Source organism: Crocodylus porosus, unplaced genomic scaffold (genome assembly GCF_001723895.1).
Source record: "Crocodylus porosus isolate Cpor-Errol unplaced genomic scaffold, CroPor_comp1, whole genome shotgun sequence".
Taxonomy (NCBI): domain Eukaryota; kingdom Metazoa; phylum Chordata; order Crocodylia; family Crocodylidae; genus Crocodylus; species Crocodylus porosus.
Window position 1 is genome coordinate 20,666,201 of NW_017728928.1, and position 19,858 is coordinate 20,686,058.

The 19,858-nt window shown below is 44.9% G+C and overlaps 2 protein-coding genes across 5 annotated transcripts in view; one reads left to right on the forward strand and one right to left on the reverse strand.

Moving 5' to 3' along the window:
- Positions 1 to 3,536, forward strand: part of MYH10 (myosin heavy chain 10) — a 96,322-nt gene extending 92,786 nt beyond the window's left edge. The window contains exon 41 of the mRNA XM_019542830.1: positions 1,809 to 3,536. Within this exon, the coding sequence (XP_019398375.1) occupies positions 1,809 to 1,953 (145 nt within the window). The 3' untranslated portion in view covers positions 1,954 to 3,536. The remainder of the gene's footprint in view (positions 1 to 1,808) is intronic.
- Positions 3,537 to 5,277: 1,741 nt separating this feature from the next.
- Positions 5,278 to 19,858, reverse strand: part of NDEL1 (nudE neurodevelopment protein 1 like 1) — a 56,835-nt gene continuing 42,254 nt past the window's right edge. For 2 of the 4 annotated variants that reach the window (XR_002102452.1, XR_002102453.1), the window contains 4 exons: positions 18,972 to 19,123; positions 15,888 to 16,016; positions 14,693 to 14,736; positions 6,510 to 6,593 (listed from right to left, as the gene is read on the reverse strand). Coding sequence is in view for 2 of the 4 variants with exons in the window: in XM_019542771.1 (XP_019398316.1) it covers positions 15,920 to 16,016; positions 18,972 to 19,123 (249 nt within the window). In the remaining 2 variants the exon portion in view is untranslated. Of the gene's footprint in view, positions 6,594 to 14,692; positions 14,737 to 15,887; positions 16,017 to 18,971; positions 19,124 to 19,858 lie in introns of all 4 variants that reach the window. The other 2 variants (XM_019542771.1, XM_019542772.1) reach the window with 2 other exon arrangements.

The window sequence follows — 19,858 nt, forward strand, 5'->3', positions numbered from 1 at the left end:
TCCTCCCCCCCCCACCCTGTACAGAGGAGGGCAAAACCCCCCACGGTCCATACCAATCTGGCCATGGGATAAAATTCTTTCCTGACCCCAAAAATGTTGATCAGTCTGACCCTGAGCCTCTAGGCAGGATCCTCTAACTTTGGTCCCAGTAGAAACATTGGTACACTCCAGCAACCATCCCCAGTTTTGGCTGTAGCCAACACCCAATGCCCTGGGAAGGCTTAAACTCCCTGACACCTATAGCGGAAAAGGGCAGAGGTGTGGAAGCAACTTTGGGAACACCTCAGTGATGGAGAGTCCACACCTTCCCTAGGCAGCCTATCAACTCGTGGTCACTGTCTCCCAGCTTTCCTTTTTTTTTTTAGGTTGTTGACTAGATCACCCCCTTTAGCCAGTACCAGGTCCAGCAGACTTCACCTTGGAGTCATTATTGACTCCAAGATGAACATGAGGCGCCAATCCCAGACCGCAGCCAGTAAGGCCAGCCATACCTTGTCATCCAAAGGTACATCTCAAGCTGGTCCAGAGAGGTGATACTCCTCCTCTGTGCGACTTTGGTCAGGCCACAGTTGGAGCAGTGTCCAGTACTGGGGGCCACACTTCAGCAGGGATGTGGCCAGCCTGGAGAGGGTTCAGACGAGGGTCACCTGCTTGGTGAGAGGGCAGCAGGGCAGGCCTTACAAGGAAAAACTGAGGGACCTGAACCTGTTCAGCCTCAGCAAGAGGAGGCTGAGGGGGCACCTGGTGGCTGCCTACAAACTCATCAGGGGAGATCAACAGCAAATAGGTAGAGTCCTTTTCTCCCCAGCACCACCTGGGGTGACGAGGAACAATGGAAATAAGCTGGTGGAGAAAAGGTTTAGGTTAGAGATCAGAAGGCAATATTTTACAGCTAGGATGGCCAAAATCTGGAACCAACTTCCCAGAGAAGTGGTCCTCGCCCCTACCTTAGGCAAATTCAAGAGGAGGTTGGATGATCACCTGTCTGGGGTCTTGTGAACCCAGCACTCATTCCTGCCTGTGGCAGGGGGTCAGGCTGGATGATCTGTTCAGGTGCCTCCTGACCCCAGCTACTATGAAACTATGATTCAACCATACGCAAGAATTGTTAGGAAGAGGACTCTTTTTTTTTGTCACTTAAGTTGCAGGTAAATTGTTTCTACCTTGTCCTGGCATAAATGCATTTCAATATGTTTTCTGAGAACCAGTTCTTTGTTGGAAAAACTGGCTTCAAAATTCAAGAAGTAAAACTGAGTAGGTTTTGAGATCACAGCAAACCATTTGAGAACAGAGAGCAGCTGACCTGGACACCTGTGAAAACTGTGTGCATGTGTGTCATGGTACTAAGTGAAGGTGTTGGCTGCTGCATTGGAGTGGATGTATTTCATTTGTTCTCCACCAGGCCAACATAAATTAATAGTCAATGTTTGTCAGTAGCATGGAGAGCCCATTGCTTTTTGGAATTAGGTCTTGAATCTTGGTACCATTCTGAGTAATTTGATTCTCTGTCAGTGTTGAACTTGCTCAACTTGTGATTTAAATGCCCTTTAAGCCAAAGATCTGAATTGAAACAGAGAGTAGCATCCTATGTTTTGAAGGGCACAGCACATTTCTGGACCAGCAAAAAGGAGGTTTCAGGTTTCTTCAGTGTAGAATATCCAGGCATCTCTTTATAAGAACTGTGGATGCTGTTGAGCTACTGGGTTCCACGGTTATATGGGTTGGTGGCTTTGCAGGTGGAAGATTCATACCACAGGCTTGGGGGCGAACAAGGTTCTTCATGTCACCAGTTGCTGGTTTTCTTTCAGGAGGGGCGGCCCCATTACCTTCACTTCAAGTCGATCTGGAAGACGCCAGCTGCACATTGAAGGTGCTTCTCTGGAACTTTCAGACGACGACGCAGAAAGCAAAGGCAGCGATATCAATGAAATGCAGTCTGCCCAAGCTGAGTAGAGCCAAATTGCACCATTGCATGCAGAGACCTTTTTCATAATAGTCAGTGGAGTGAGGAGGACTTATTTCTGACCACGAAACTGCCTTGTGGCCATAAATCTGCCTTAGATAAAATTGGCATGCTACAAGGTTACATATCATAAGTCAACTATGTCTTAAGGCTCCCTAGCCTCACCACACTGTACCCAGCTTAAGATACAGGTACAACTGCTTTTTTATATAGAGTAAACTAAATGAAATCGTCTCTGTTCAGTGCTTCTATTTTCCAGATATTCATTGTAAAGCCATTTTATAAAGCATCATGTGAAGGATAAGACTTTTTTTTTTTTTTCCGATTCAAAAACTTCATTCCCAGATGGTAGTTGGTTGGGGCAGACCTGTTATCATTACTGTGCATGCTTTGCTGTACAAATACCACCCTTCCATTTCTTTTTGGCTCACCATGGCCCATGGCTGTATCAAGTATGTTGGAACATTAAAGACCAAACTGCATCTGTATCTTTCTTTTTCTCCCAGCTGTTGTGATCAACACACAATCAGCAAGTGAACTGTGAAAAGGCCTTGGAAAGTATTAAGAGGAGAAATCTAGGGGAATGAGTAGTATCCATTTTTAACCTGCAATAAGATTTTGAAGTGTTCTCAGTATCTGATTTTATCAGTTAGTACACGGACAACAAAGGTGAATTGCAGTAGCTTCACCAGTCTTAATTGGTACAGTATTTTGCATGTGTAGACCTGCTATCACTGCTCCCAAGACAGCTGTACATATTAAGGCTAGTATAATATGAACATCAGTTAAGTGATGATAAACCTACACCATCCATTAATTTTCATCCTGAGCCTATTATTTTGTGGCTGATTTAGTCTTTGGAACATGGAGCTGAAGAACTGCTCCTTCCCCATGATGTGATAGTTTCATAGCAAAGAAGTTTTCACCTTATGGCTACCTTAGCCAGCCTAGTGTCACTAATATAGAGTAGGCACGCTTGCCTGCTGTTATGAACATAAAATGGCAGGACCATCTGTACTGTGTGACACTTCTAGCTTGTTTGGAGGCTGTGGTTTACAGAGGTTAAAAGGTGGATGTTACTTGTCTGAGTTGACATGCCAGTCGATGTGAATCCTTTCTTTTCTTTTTTCTTTTGAACAGTATTACAGCAAATAGTTAGCCTTCTTTTTTTTGTTTAAATAGCTGCAAAATTGTCATTAAAGTGCCTTAGACACTACAGTACTAAGACAATGTTACACATATAATTTGCCTATATAACAATGACTTAATGTATTAATTTTTGACTGTGCTTCATATCATGTACCTCTAGTCAAAGTGGTATTATTGATATTCAGTGACAATGAATCAGTGTTAACTATGAAATTTCGTTCCTCTGCCACATGCTCAAAATAATAATTTCTTTTTGGTTGAAAGCTTTAACATCTGTTACAAAGGTTTTGTTGTGCGTGTTTGGATATTTTTAATCAAACTGGCTGTTGACCACCAAGCATCTGACTGCAAATATCCTGTTTTCTTGTATACCCATATTTCTAGACAATGATTTTTGTAAGACAATAAATTTATTCATTATAGATCTGGATGCCTGCTCTGTTTACTTACAGGAAAACCTATCTCTTGATGCTGACGTAAAATTTAATAAACAAGAATATGACTGGAAGCTGCCTATTCCCTCCTTACTGGTTTGATTTTATTTTGACCTCTGTACATAAATGGCCTATCCTAAACCTCTTGGGCCTTTAACCCATGATTACATGTTGCAGTTTTAGTAGGTACTCTCTTCATCATTTGAAATTCCATTGAAATTCATATGTGGGCAGATAAATGGCACTCTCCATTCAGGAGCTGCTCTACAACAACTATTCACGCACTTCCTGTAGAGAGCTGTCTTCATTCCATCTTCATCTAAAGTTGTGTTCCTGACAAAAGGACCACATATAAGCCTTTATCACAAGTGCCTCCATTCCATGTATATCCTTCATTATATAAAGATAAGGGTATGTTGTTGTTATAGATTAAAATAATGGAAATTCCAGTGTAATCTTTTGTAAAAACAGACTTGCAAGGGTTGATTTTTTTCCCCCACACACACTTTTGCTGAGCTGCACAGGAGAATACAGACTGTACAACACATGAAATAATTTAAACTAGTAATGCTCAACCTCTGGCTGAATCCGGCCTCCAGGGCCATGCTATCAAGCACATGAGACTCCCTACAGGTCCAGAAATGTGGTAGTAACTTTGTCATGGCTTCTACAGCCACAGTCATTAATGCAGCTACTGCACCCTCACCACCAAATTTCCAGCCCCATGTGTCAGACCATGCCAGCCTGCAGTGTCTCTAGCTGGATCCAGCACGTGGGGCTGGCCTGAACCTACAGACTGTACCCACACCAACCCCATGTGGCATCTAGCCCATGGACCAGCTCCATGTCACTCATCCAACCCACAAGGCCAAAATGTTGAGCACTGCTGACTAAGTGCTATTCCTTAGGGCAATGGTTGGAGTTGAAACCTGAGTGAAAACCTGAAAAGACCATTACAGTTAAACAATGACAAACAGTGAATGGAGAAACAAGACCTGATATCCAGATGCTCAAAAGTAATACGGTTGAAATTCCTTATCACAGACCTCTGCGTTTAGTTGTGGAGGTCTTCATGGCCAGCCTCTTCATTAACATATACCAAATCAAAGTGCAGGCAGATGCATGTATCATCAATAATTATTATCCATAATTGTGAACCACAGGAGGTTGAGGCATTCAGGATCTGAAGACCCTGAGGAATCCAGCAAGAGCTCAAAGATCCTGAGGGGGAGGGGGTCTAGCCTCTCTCTCTCCTCCCAGGTATGAGCATGTTGTTGCCTCCAATCTGCCTGATCCAAATGCTTGTTAAATTTTTGTTTAGCTTTTCCAATAAAGTGATTCTCTTAAAAAGATAGGTGTGCACCTTTCTTTATTCTGGGACCACATCTGACACTATAAGCCCACTTTGTCCTATTCTGGAGATAGAAAGGTGAGGTGAAGTCCTCTAATGGCAAAGGAAGACAGAAAACGTAATGCCATTTGGCAGACCAGTGAAAAGGTTGCTCTGTGTTTTACCCCAGCTGCTGCTGTAGGCTCCAGACTCTTCCAAGGGCCTCTGTAGTTATGAACACTCCTATGAAAGTGAGTGAATCTGCAGTTTTCACGTGAAACCCACAGTTGTTCGTTGTCTCTGAAACCAGCTCAGCAAACTGGCTGCTTTTCAGGAAAGGATCCATCAGAGGTAAAAACATGGAACACAATTTCAACTTACTTTTCTGAAAAAGCCACTGGTTCCACATTAAAAGAACTTTATTTTTGAAAGATTTCTCTCTCTTTTTTTAGACCACATGATCTCGGTGCTGCTGTATTAATGGTATGCCATCTTATTTAAACATGCCATAGAGATTCTGAATAAATAAAGCTACAAAGCCCAAGTTATATACAAATATCTTAGGCAAAGATATTATGTTTACAAACCTATATACAATAAAACAAATGTAAACAGTCAAATGCAGCAAAGGATGCACAGGAAAAAGGGATGTACAAAACCCTGATGGGATGTGGTGAATCTGCACTGCCCTCTCTTCCTCATGGGCAAGGGTCTTAGTCAGCATTCGTAAATGAGCCACAGAGCTCCTAAAAATTGAATCTGCAAAGCCAAATAGATGTGATGGAATAAATTGGACAGGAATATTTTTAAACCCACAGACCAAACCACTGTCAGGCTTTCTTGTTCATTTTAAAATCCACCAACTTTGAGGCACATATAAAGACAGAGAAATTGCACAAATACATTGCTTTAAAGACCCACAAGGTACATAATGGTCCAAAACTGTCACAAAAGCCCATAGGTGACACTGTAAAATCTAGTCTTTATATATTACACAGATTTGAGCAGTTTGAATGCTTTTTTAGGGGCTATACCAATCAGATTGGTGACTTGTTTAGGTCTCTAGACTCCTTTGATGCATAAAAGTTTCATTAACAAGGAAGATTAAACTTGTTTGAGGCAAGGAGTATTAATCCAAGGTGCAACTGTCCAATAGGATTAATGTCTAATCCTTACCAAACATCCCTTTAAAATCATTCCTGATACAACCCTGGCTGCGTGCGTCTTAAAAGCCAGGTTGCTGGTGGGGGCAGGATTTGTAAGTAGAGTCAGCCAGAGTGTGTGCTCTATTAAACCTAAGATAGAAAAGTTACCGAGGGTTTAGGACTGACTTGTCAAGTTCTAAGCAATGAGACTCCTGTGACCAGTGAAACAGAATAATACACTTATCAGCTTATGTGACTCAGAATAGAAGTGACCACGTTAGAGAATGTTCACTACGGGAAGAGGAGAAAATAAACTGTTTTACAGTTGAGTGAAGGGCTGCGTGTGCTGGGGTCTCCTCTGGGCAGCAGGCAGGCAGCAGGGCCATTCTGCACGGCAAGGGGCAGTAACAGGAAGGAATTAGGAGCAGTTCTTGTTCGTCTGAGAAAATGATTCAAAGTCCAAACCCAACCTCCTGGCTGTTCATACACTCAGAGGGAGCATTCCTGGAGCTGAAGATGGTCTGGAGGATCCGATGCCTGGTGGCGGGCCTTGGTCAAAACCATTTACTGCCCTGCAGAACAAAAGAGCAACAGAGGGTTGGTCAGCAAGCAGCAGGAGGAATAGCCGGTAGTTATTGTATCTGCACTCCCTCCCCCACAATGGTGGAAAAGATGGGAACCTGCTGTTGGCTCTAAGCAGTCCCCCAGCCTCAAACTGCATCTCTCAAGCAACAGGCTACCTAGCTCCCAGTCTCACTAAGGCACAAAACTGTGCAGTAAATCCAGCTGCCTTCTGTGCCCCAATGTCAATACAGACATCATCACTGGACCAAAAAACACAAATTACAACATCCGATTTTGCAGTCCTACCAATGTCATGTATGCTACCATCACTTGCTCACAGATGGGGCGATCCTTACACAGCAGGACGAGCAAACACGAATCTGACATCCACACCAGAAGGACATGAAAGGCCTGTGACGGAACACACTAACCTCCCAGGACACCGCATCACTGACCTGAGGGTGGCTATTCTCAGGCCGCAAACTTTAAAAAAAAACAATCTGAGCTGGAAACTGGAACAAGAAATCACCCACAGACCGGACTGTATCAAGTGTGGTTTAAACAGGGACTATGGAGGCTTCTCTCATTACCTGGATTAGTTCTTGTGACTTCATTCCCGTGGGTTTATTGCTTGCATGTTTGCCTCTCCCAGCACTGCCCTACCTTCTGCTTTTATATTCATGTATCTCTCCTCCTTATACACAGCTTTGTGCAGTCCCTTCACAGCATTTGCTGAAGTGAGCTTCAGTTCACAAAAGCCTGTGCTGTATATCTACCTACTTGGGTTAATCTATAACATGCAAATCTACGCTGCCTTCTAGAAAGGGTGTTGCAGCCTCCATAGGTGCAGGCCTCCTGCCTGGAGTCTAACAATGATTCCACACTGACATGATCAAAGCTTACTGACCACTAGGGAGTAACTTCCCTGCTGAACAGATGGGAGCATGCGTCATCCAGGCTGTCAGCAGGTTACCAGTTATCACAAAAGCACCACACACACTGCCAGGAATGGAGCACTCCAGCACTCATTAGGCCAAGGTATTTTCAAATCTAACCATAATTTGAGATAAGCAAGCACAAAGCCCTCCCTATGCATGTCTTGCCTATGGGCAAAGCCTCTATGTGCATCTGCCCTTTGAGGTCTCACTGGCAAAATCAAATCAGTGCAGCTGGAGCTGCAAGGTAGAACAACCCTCTTAGCTTCAGTTCTTGCTTCTAGGTTCTCTAGAGAACATGTTTAACTTTCTTCAGGAAGCATCTGTGATGTCTCAGGGTCTTCCTTTTACCAATCTGTAGGTGCCAAAAGCTGCTCAGTAGCTAACTGTGTTGCAAACCATGTAGAACCACACACAAGAGGGGAGAGAACTCAAAGCTGCCTTCGAAGACAACTCCCCCTTAAGCTGGTAGCATTGAGGGTGTATGACGGTGGAACAGTTCTGATTACAACCAGTAAACGAAAAGAGCACACTCACATGCGCTAGATCATGACAGCATAAACATACGATACAGAATGGGATGTGAAGGCCATATCTAGGGTTACCATATTTTCATGCATACAACACTTCCCGGAATAAAGCAAGCACCTTATTTTTGAAAGGCAAACTGAATAAAATGATCATTCCTTTAAGCATGTAATTGGGCGGCAGCAGCAGCAGAGAGCCAAGTCTGCTCGCTGTTCTGCTCCCTGTGAGCTGCGTGCAGATTTTACTTACCGTATTTACTCGAATACAAGACAACTCCCCCAATAATTATATTCTATATATGGAAAATTTACAAAATTTGTTACAATTTTCCAGGTGTCAAATCTAAGTATTGGAGGGCTGTCTGGAATCCTTCTCCCTCCACTGCTATCGCAGTGAAAACAGGGGTGGGGGGTGGTGTTAAGTGGCCCCCTTGTCCTCTGAACTGCCCACTTCTTCCCCTTCAGCTTTCCTGTCCCTCCCACCTGCGCCCCTCCACCCTTAGCTCCCATAGTCTCTTCCCTTCCCACCAAACTCCCCCCCAGTCCCTGCTTCTCCCAAAAAATTTCCAGCAGTCCCCCCACCATGGGTGCCGCACCCGCCCCAGCTCCTGGTGCTTTAAAGAAAAGCCCCAATGCTGTGTGCTGCCAGGCAAGGGGGCAATCTCTGCTGCCCCCCACTGCCTGGGGGGCTCTGCACTAGCCCCTCAACCCTCCCCCTTGCTCCCCCAGCCACCCCACAGGTGCCCTGCCCAGGCCAGCTCTGACCCTTTAAGAAAAAAAACAAACAAACCCCAGGACTCACCGCTCCTGCCGGCAGAGGCAATCCATGCTGCCCCCCATTGCCCCATGCCACGTGGGGAGGCTCTGCACAAGCCCCCGAAGCCCTGAGGCTGCCCCCATGGTCCCCTCCCCCAGCCCCACCTCCCCTGCCCCTAGTACTTACCAGCTCGGAGTGGCTGCAGTTCCCTGCTGCAGGCACCAGGGACTGTTCAAATCATCAAAGCTCTCCGAATGTTTTCCAAAGATTCGGAGAGCTTTGAATCAATCTGGACCTTTAAATTGGTCCCCTGATTCAATTCAGATTCGGAGATTCAGCCACCGAATCGAACCGAATCTCCTCTGAACTGAACTGCCACCTGAAATTTTGCACAGATCTATTGGATAAGAATAGAAGCAGGAGGTTGGACTAGATGACCCCTAGAGGTCCCTTCCAGCCCTATTTTTCTATGAAAGCCCAGGCAGAAGCTTGTCAAGGCTCATTATTTTTGATAATTACAATATTTGCATAGTGGCACACAGCACTGACACTGAGCAGCCCCAAGAGAACCAATTATCTGTATTGTTCATACCTCACTTGGCCTAAGCTGACCTTGTTACAGAAATAAAGTTAGACTTGGTGTCCTGGTTTTAGGTGAGCTGGTGAAATACAAGTGTGCAATGGCAACTGGCTCCAAAAAAACTAGAAGGAGAACTTGAATGCTGACTCCAGGTAAGCGCACCAAAACTACACTACTCTGTGGGGTTGCAAGCAATTTTTGTTAATTAAATTTAAATTAAATTATTTCAATTACAAACAAATGAAATTATAAAAATGAAACTGATTAAACCACCGTCTTTACTCTATTCTAAGATGAGGTTTCTTCCCCCATGTAACACTGTAGGAAACTGCCCCTTGTCTTAGCATTGAGCATGAAAGCAGTGGGGGTGCCAAATTTTCAGGCCAGCCTCAGAGATGCTACCAGAGCAGTATGTAGTCCACATAGACCCATGTCAGAGAGTTAACTATTCAACCCAGATACAGAATACACGGGCAACTGCTGCTTCGAGATCTGACATTACCTAACAGCATGGAAATATTTCCCCCAAGGATTAACCCAAGCATTAGCTTCATATTTTCCATTCCCTTTCTGTCCATCCAATGGACTCAGCAGACACAGTGAAGGTGAAGTTACACATAACACTTTGATCACACTAAGGACATTTAAAATGCAAGCATCTGCATGTTAAAGCTTGTTAACTTGTGCTAAGTGCCCTCTGAGCATGTCAAAGTTATGCCACTTCAGGTGAGGGTAAACCCTAGGTCATGCTACTAAACTTGTGTTAGGGTAACTTCAGTCTGCTCCATGGAGATATAGTGAGCAATCTGCAGCTGTCCAGCATCTCAGGATGCACCACTGCCAAGACCGACACCTCCCCACTCCCAATGCAGGGCAGGGATACAGCCCAGGTGTCCTGACTCCTAACCATGCCCCTGCTCACCAGCGGTCTAGTGATGAGTCAGAGGTGTACAGGCAAGAAACAGCATTAACCCTTAACATGCGACTGCTCACAGAATGTCCTAACTTGACCACAAAACCTCCCGCAGGTTTGGTATGGTGTAAGTGCAGTGAGAAACTTCACTCCGGGAAGGGGAGTTTCACTGGATAAGGGGGAGCAAATTCTGAAAGAAACAAACTGGCTCTTTACGGCTCCCAAACTGGATGCCCAAATCACCGTTCACTTTTGGAAACCTTCACCTTAGAAATGTGCTTCAGAGACCACTACGAGGTCAAGCAGCAGAAATATTGTTCTCTTAATTTTGGGCATTGAGAACCTTGGAGCTATTACATCACCGTCACATGCTTTACGATTCATTAGTCTACATTTTAAGCTGCATTCTGCACTGACAGAGCACCTTCATTCTGAAAATCATTCAGCTTTCTACAAATAGTAGATTAACTGTAAGAAGCCTTGTGAGCAAACCAGCATTTCCATCCAAGCTATGTCTACCCTCAAAGTGCCTAGTACAAAGGCAGGCAAGGTTCTTTGTGTAGATGTGATCTCTTTTACTGGGCCAACTAAATAGCTGGAAAAATGTTTTTTGCAAGCTTTCAGGCACAAACACGCTTCATCAGGCATAGGGAGACTATGCTGGTGTCATGTGTTCTCCAAGGTAGAAACGTAGCTAATTTACAACAGGCAGGTCTGTGAAAATGCAAATGAGTGGAAGTTGGGAAAGACAATGTACACAAAGGACACCTGTCGCAGATGAGCCTACGAACTTCACTTCATAAATCTACTGGACACAAAAAATCGTGGACTTAATACAGACATTGGATTTATGACATAATACAACCTGCCTGACATCTGATACCTCAGGTAACCTGCCTCCAGCCTGACCACTGGCATTTCTTCACACATTTTCCTCCCTCCCCCTGCCCCTCCTATCTCTACCCATTGTCTTTCCAACTTCCACTCATTTGCATTTTCACAGCCCTGCTTCTTTTCTACCTTGGAGAACACATAACACCAGCAGAGTCTCCCTACGCCTAACAAAGGGCATTTATGCCCAAAAGCTTGCAAAGAACTTTTTCCAACTATTTAGTTGGTCTAATAAAAGATATCACATCTACCCAAAGAACCTTCCCTGCCTATGTCCTTAGACCAGGGGTTTTCAACCTTTTCGGGTCAATGTTCAATGTACCCCTGGCGGCTGGTCAAGAAAGTGGGAGTCCCCTGGGAGCCACACAGGTGGGGGGGAGGCTGGAGCCTCCAGCACCCGGTTGAAAACCCCTGCCTTAGACCAACAGGGCTACAACCAACAACCCTAGTACAAAGGTGTGTTTTTGTAAGGATTATGCAAAGGCAAATGCACAATCCTTCTGGGTTCATCACCCCTACACACACACGTACGTATGTGTGAAATGTATATGACAAGCAGCACCCAGAGTGACATACCTGAGACTGAAATTTTCCTCTGTAAATAATAATGAATAGAAGAAGTCCAAATTTATCTTTTTACTATACTAACAAACACAACACACACATGAACAACAAACGACAAATGAAAACCTTACAAAGAAAAAACGTTAAAAATTGTGTGTGTGTGTGTGTGTGTGTGTGTGTAACTGTTAATTTCACATATATGTATATGTATATGTATATGTATTGTATTCCTTCTCGCAGTGAATAAGCTGCTAACCAGCCAGCTTCACCCTCCCTGATACTCCTCATATTCTGGGATCTGGTTAGCAGCAGATTGAATCCACCTTCTCTGGAGCCTCTGGGTGGATCCAACACGCTTGTTTCTTCTTGCCAGAAGGCACTCAGAGCAGGATGAACACCCTGCTGGCTGAGGGGAAAAGTCATCCAAATTCCCTCTCAACCTCCTTCAATTCCTGGACTCTGGACAGATGTGTTGCAAGTCTCCCAGCAGGAGCCAGAGTTCTCCCAGCCTTGATCAGCCAACATCAACAGTACAATCCACTACAGTCAACCAGACCTGGTCCCTCCTCACCGACTGCTCTCAAGACACTCCCCTCTCGGGCCAATGACCACACGCACTCCAACATGGTTGCTAGGATGAGATTTTGGTTGTTCTTCCTCCCCTTCACCTCAGCAGTATACCCAACGTGGTTGTAAGCCACCACCGTATCCCCACCGATCACACTCAACATGGTCTCACTGAATTTCCCAAGTTGGACACATTTTGAAAAGTTCCCATCTACAATACAAGGAAGCTGCATTTTGTACCTGCACAAACCAAGCTGTGTCCTTGGGACAGAGTTCTGCTAGTTACACTGTATACTAAGACTTCCTGCCAGCACAGCCCTGTCAGTAAGGGAGCCTCCCTTCTCCACATGTCTCTGCCCAGACAGTACTGTAGACTGACATAAGACTCGATCAAAAGGCAAAATAACGTTTCATCCTCTTTCAGTACAATTTTGTCCTTAGAATACTTCCGAAGGGGATGCACTAAAGATAGTTAGCTACCCTCACCGTGACTGAAATCTGTATGGGATCAGCCTGGCCAAGTCTTTGCAGGTGTGTTAGCTCTAATGGAAGACAGTTGAGTTGGTCAAAGTCAGAAGCTGGTCCAGGTCAACCAAACCCATCCCCTGCACCATCTCAGGGATCTATGATTACAACTCTGGTGAGAGGCAGATATTCCTAAGCCACTGGATACTGCCTTCTGCAGATCAAAAACCACTTGTATACTGCAAGCCTCCTCGATACAGCTAGGGTCAATGGAAGAATTTTATTTATACATTTGAGCAAAAGTGCAGATTTGTGGTCTACCATATAGCAAACACTCTGAGACCACAGCTAGAGTACAGCGTCCAGTTCTGGGTGCCGCACTTTAACAAGTACGTGGTAAAGCTTGAGAGAATCCAAAGGAGGACCACCCATTTGATCAGTTTTACACAGTAAGTCATACGAGGAAAGGCTAAGGGACCTGGGACTCTTCAGCCTGAAAAAGAGAAGAAAAGGCTGAGAGGGGACCTGGTAGCAGCTTACTGCTACATCAGGGGAGTACATCAAGGGCTTGGTGAGCAACTGTTCACCAGGGCACCCTTGGGGAAAGCCAGGGAAAATAGCCACAAACTCCTGGAAGACTGTTTCGGGCTCAACATTAGGAAAATCTTCTTCACAGTTAGGGTGCCCAGATTGTGGAACAGGCTCCCTCCAGAGGTGGTACAATCGCCTACTCTGGAAATCTTCAAGAGGAGACTGGACAGTCACCTTGCTGGGGTCACCTGACCCCAGTTGTCTTTCCTGCTTGGTGCAGGGGGCTGGATCTGATGATCTTCCAAGGTCCCTTCCAGCCTTATAATCTATGAATCTATGAGTTGTGTAAAGGTGGGCAGATGCTGGCACGACAGGCCATACAGGTTAACAATTCTAGCAACAGACAGGGGCCTAATTCTTGCCCTTGCCCCTTACCTTGACCTTGGTCAAGATACTTCAACTCTCTTCCTTATAAAAATAGAGGAAACTGTTAATTTCAGAGGGTTGTATAAGGTTTATTAAGCCAATATTTGACAAAGAAAAGACCCTACTAAAATGCAGTGATAAAATCCAAACCAACAAAGTACAATTGCTGTGTCTGATTCAGTTAAATGCATCCAATGTATGTAAAGCAGTACTGTACCAAAATTGCACTCTGTTCCAATGTTTGTGTCTAAAAACTGTCACATGATACGAGTCAAGCCATCTGATGTGGTGATGGGGAGAAAGACTACAAAAGTAACCAAGTTTGTAATCTTAAAAAGTTTCACTAACTGACCATTTGCAATGCTAAGAGCTAGCCTCATACAATTAGTATGACCGATTACAGGTTATTTTCCATCTCGAAGCACCAAGATCACAAAACATGAACCAAAGGGGTTCAATTATCCACGAATAGGGACCTACCTAAATCGTGGCAGAAGTTCGTGGCACAGCAGTGCCTCTAATCTCACTCTTTTCACTGTGTGCCCCCACCCCTGCCACTGAATGGCCGAGAGGCAATTACCACCACAGTTTTTGCCTCTCAGCCACTCAGGTAGGTCCATACCCATGAACAAGTGGAGGAGTCTATTCTTTTCACATCTAATGGAGAAAAACTGCAGCAGTTCTATACAAAACAATGTAGAAGACATTCCCAGTCATAGCACCTGAAGAGTAGATGTGGGGGGACTTAAACCTACATAGGGTTGTTAAACGTAAACTTTTGCTGTGAAATATCTGTAAATGAAGATATATAACTTGTTCTGCAGGGAAACCCATTTCAGTGACAATCAATACTCCCGTATTTAACTTCTTCACCTTTTTATAGTGTAACCGAAATGCAGTAAAGTAATCTGCGCTTTACAAGCACTGAAACAGGACACAGAAGTTACTCACCTGCAATTATGTTTCCCAGAAATGGAGCAGACTCCCCTCCTTACCTGAGAAGCATTATTAGAAGGTGTATTATGAAGCATTCAATAACACCACGTTTTCATCTATAACATTTCATCCCTGTGTATAAAAATCAGGGCACAGCATCTCTGATAGCAGTGTGCATGTGCACATACAGAAAGTGGGTTTATGTCTCGAAATAACCTGACAAATACTGCCAATAAACTCCCTCCACTTCACAGATAACAATTACCCTTTCTTGAAGGTCCCCCTCCACAACTTACTTGATGGCTTAGTCTAATGCACTTGCATTCTATAATGGGTTCTAATAATACCTCTTAACTCCTAGTTCATAGCCTTCTTCCATCCCTCTAGGCAGACTTTTTGCATTTGCATGGAGTCTTTTATTTAGTTCAGTCTGGTCTGACGCTCTCTTAGACCTAATGAAGAGCACTTAATGCCGGATACCTTGTCCAATAGCTGTCCTGACTCCCAACTATACAATTGGTCCAATAAAAGAGAAAATCCTTGCATAGCAGACTTGCATATTTTTTTTTATTGCACTGTTACAGGCCACAGTTTGGGTAAGGTTGATCTGGGAGACTTTTCAAATTCAAATTCCAGTTGGTGGTGAAAGAGATGGTTTTCAATTATGTCAGGCTAAAATAGTAATATAAAATGCCAACTAAAATGCAGAGTTTAGTGCTTAAGAAAGAGGGAGATTAACAATCAAGTAGTACAGGCATAGCACAGAAAGCCTAGACAAATATTTTCCTGCACAAGTCTGCCTTAATCCGGTTGTTCCAGCCCTGGGCCTCTGCACCAAAGTTTAGCAATGCTGCTGCTATTTGTTTTCCAGACTGAACTTCCACAGGAAACTCATCATGGCCAAAGCTATTCTGGAGTTCTGAAAAACTTTAAGGCTTTCAGACCACTCCTTAGCATTTCCAATTCTGAAGCATGTCAAGGACACCAGCCTAGCCAGTCCTATGCAACTCCAACACGGTAACCCAGAGAATCCTAATGCCTTGATATGGCCAGGCCAGTGAGACATTCTTTCAATGTCTTCACCAATCCACCGGACAAGCAAAGAGTGGGTGTTTAATGAGAGATGAAGGATTTGTAAAACATTTAAACCAACAGAATGGTAGTTTGCAAAGGAAAAAATAAATATACTGTAATGATGTGTCTAAGTTACCTCTGTCACAAGCCTACCACCCAACTGGCTGTTCATAAGGCAGCAGCAGCAGGTTGTATCGAGTCTACGAACACATGTGGCTGTTTCAGGCTCCAGTGACAGCTGGGGGCAGGGAGAAGAGTACAGGGGCTGGAGAAAAAGGAGAAGAGGGGAGAAGAAAGGGCATGCCTTAGCTCAGCCCCTTGTGCCCAGATACAATAGCAAGCTAAGGATCAAGCCCTTAACAGGGAAGCACTCCACTGACATAAGTAGCGGCTAACCTTTTGTTGCAGTGCACAGACAGTGGTGTTGACCTCACATAACAGTTCTTTGCAGCTGAGATGTACAGATGCTGCACAACAACTAAAATATATATGCAGCTTAGAAACTGCATCTAATTTTCAATATACAACAACTTCAAGGGAGGCAGAGTATATGGTAGGAGCAAAGAAGGGAGCATGTGTGAGGAGTGGGATGCAAACCCCATGGGAAGCAGGACAAGTGGGTGTAAAGGGGAAGGATTTGGTATGAAAGCAGAGGGAGGACATCACAGCTGTGCAGTAACCTCTAACAGAAATTCATTTGTCGCAGTCACACTCACTCTGTGGTCCAGCTAATTTTCTTTCAACCTCCTGTAAATACTGGCTATTTAGAACCCAGATTTTTAAAATTTCCCTAGTGAAAACCTGGCCTTAACTAGGCAACTAACCAAGCCAGCAAGTGTAAGGACAGTCTGGATGATTAAAAATAACCCCCCTCCCCACCCCCATTACACCTGTCAGTCAGCTTATCCATCTCATCACAACCCAAGTACAGCAGCACTGGGATCCTAAGAAAAGGCATCATTCTTCCCTATCAACCTTCTTTACAGCTTGCAACTGGAATCTCAGTGATGGATTCCAAGTGTGAGCATCACTGTGGTGTCATACGGTTAATCAATAGACCTGCAATAAGCAACTGCCCCTAAGGTTCTTTGACTGGGATGTGAAGCTTTTTTTTTTCCTTTTTTTTTGTGTGTGCAAATAGTTCCCTCTTATGATTTGAAACCTAGGTTCTAGGACACAACCTGTTCAGCTGCTCACACATCAGCACGATTCAACTGAGCACAGAGGCAGCAAATTAAGAATATCTGGCATGTTTGCTCCTTACAATTTCAATAGAACATTTAACACCCTCAAATAAATGTATATTGAAAACTGTAGTGGAACATAATATATTTGTAAGCACTAAGGAGTACACACCCTACGTTTTTGAAATGGAAAACTGTCATACAGAAGAGAATGTTAATATGTACGATGCTATGGTGCTTTGCTCAGTGAACATTATTCTAAACCAGGGCTGGGAAATTATATGGACCCATGGGCCACACAGGGAGTTTTGGTGAGCTGTCGCAGGCTGAGTCAGCACCCACCCGATGCTACAGCTCACCAAAACTCCCTAAGTAACTCCGCCCAGCACTTGGCTGGGATAGGGCTGGAGGCAGGCATGCAGGAAGCGGCATCCAGGAGTGGGACAGGCAAGCGGGGCCGCGGCTGGGATCGTAGGGAGGTGACAGCACAGGGCCAGGGCCCGGGGCAGAGCTGTGATCTGTTATCTGCACACACCTTCAACAGGCGGCAGTTCTGCAGGAAGAAGCATGCAAGAAGTGGATCGGGGCTTTGCTCTGAGCCCCAGTCCTGCACTGTCAACACATGGTGATCCCAGGAGCTCCATGGAGACTAACGAACTTGCATGGGCAGGGCATGCAGCCAGGAGGATGAGACGGGGCCACAGGCAAGCAGGGAGCTGCAAGCAGGGCTTGGATCTTGGGGTGGTGACGGTGCAGGGCCAGGGACCAGGGCAGAGCTGCAATTCACTCCCCGCAAACCCCTGCCTACAGAACCCATGCACATTGCAAGGTTGTGTGGGCAGCGAATTGCAACTCTGCCCTGGCCCCACACTGTCATCACCACACCGTCCCACCCCACGAGCCTGGCCCTCCACACCCATGCTACTCTCAACACTGCTCCCTGCCTGCCCACGGCCATCTCATCTGCCTGGCCACACACCCTGCCCACACAGGTCCTGCCCCCAGTGGTGGATGTGGGGCAGATGAGCCAGGGTGCCTGGGTAGTGGTACTGGCCACATGCACCATGGCCTGAGCTGCCCCCTGCACCTGGGCTGGGTGGGACTGAGGAACCCCCCATAGGCCGGAAAAATCCCTTGGAGGGCCAGATTCAGTCTGCAGGCTGCATTTTGCCCACCCCTGTTAAACACTACAGGATTGCACAGCTCTTTACAACTACAGGGAAAGATATGCTTCCTGCCTCAACTCTCACAATTGCTCTCACTTTTCCCTTCTACACAAGTGCAGGGGTTCCGTAGTACAGACTGTAACTATGGGGAAAATCCTACTGATGCTCCAAAAATGTTTGGTTCGAGATATCGCGAAGTGGAAGCTCTGACTACGGGCCTGAGCACATAAGTGCCTGCATAAGAAGATAATTTGGATTTTAGGGGTGACACTGCACAGCATAGCAACAGTTTTGATGGCCAGTGTACCAAGTCAGCTGGAGTTGAAGCTAATGCCCTTTCATTTTTCCTGTAGGGAAAAGAAATTGTAACAAGGTGTACCTCACCCCAAGCCTAGCTGCTGGCTGCTGGCACTTGGCTATTCTTATTGAGGAAAATCTCCAGAGTTGGCATGTCCTCCAGAAGCAAACTAACTATGCCAATTCCACCACTATTAATATAAGACTCTTTTTTTTACATGACTGTTCAACTCGTGAGTGCTGTTTTGCTGCTTGGCTTTGGCATTACCATGGGACACACCAGGAAACTGGGCAATGGAAAAAAAAAAACAGAACAGCATTAAACAGCCATCAGCTAAGGGGAAAAACGTCTGAAACCACAAAAGTGTTTGTTTTCTCTTGTTTCACAGAAGTCAGCACTGTAACTACAGCTGCCACTGTCCTCCTGGGGCTAAAACCGCAACACCATATCTTACCTAGAATATGAAAACTCGGGGTGGGAAGAATAGAAGTGAACAGAGAAAACAACAGTGTGCTTCCAGCGCAACCATAAAAGCTAGCCATCCTTTAAAACAAAGATCAGTTTCAGCTTACCCTTTGTCAAAAAAAGACGTATGCCCTGGGTGAGAGTACTTTGTGCTGCTGCTGTTCACCATGCTGTTATTAACATTCCCCGAAATGTATGATTTCCGTGATGCCTGGTCCTTTGCAAAATTTCTACAAGCAGCCAATTTGGATTCTAAAGCCTGTGGAAGGAAAATGGAATAAAGTTATTTGCACAAAGAACTGCTCTGGAGTACAAGCCTTGAAACGGCCAGTAGTGGGTGGTGGAACCAACATGATCTGCTTCAGCAGAACCTAAGCTCTACTGCAACAAAGCTTATCTTTAATGGTTTAAAAAAAAACTTAGAGTGGGACAGCCATTCCCGGAAGGGCAGACGTGTTCAGCTTCTATAACTAATGCTGGATTTTGAGAAAAGATCTACTCCTATTTAGGCACATAAATAAAGTGGCACCATTGTCAGTGGGAGCTGCAGAGTTCTCAGTGGTGGCAGATGACCAAACAAGGAGCAGCAGTCTCAGGCTGCAGCAAGGTGGTTTAGATTAGCTATTAGGAAAAACTCGCACGAGGAGGGTAGTAAAGCACTAAAACAGACTACCTAGAGAAGTTGTGGAATCTCCATCCTTGGAGGTTTTTAAGACCCAGCTAGACAAAGCCTTGGCTGAGATGATCTATTTGGGAATGGTCCTGCTTTGAGCAGGGGGTTGGACTAGATGACTCCTGAGGTCCATCCAACCTTAATTTTCTATGATTCTATGATAATATAAAATGGGAACGGATTGAGGATGCTCAATCTTATATTCAGTCAATGTATCTACTGACCCAAAAGCCAGTGTAGCTGTCAACTGCAGCAACCAACTGTGGCATCAGGAACCTAGCTTTAGGGCCTTTATTTACACACACTGCCCAACTGAAAAAG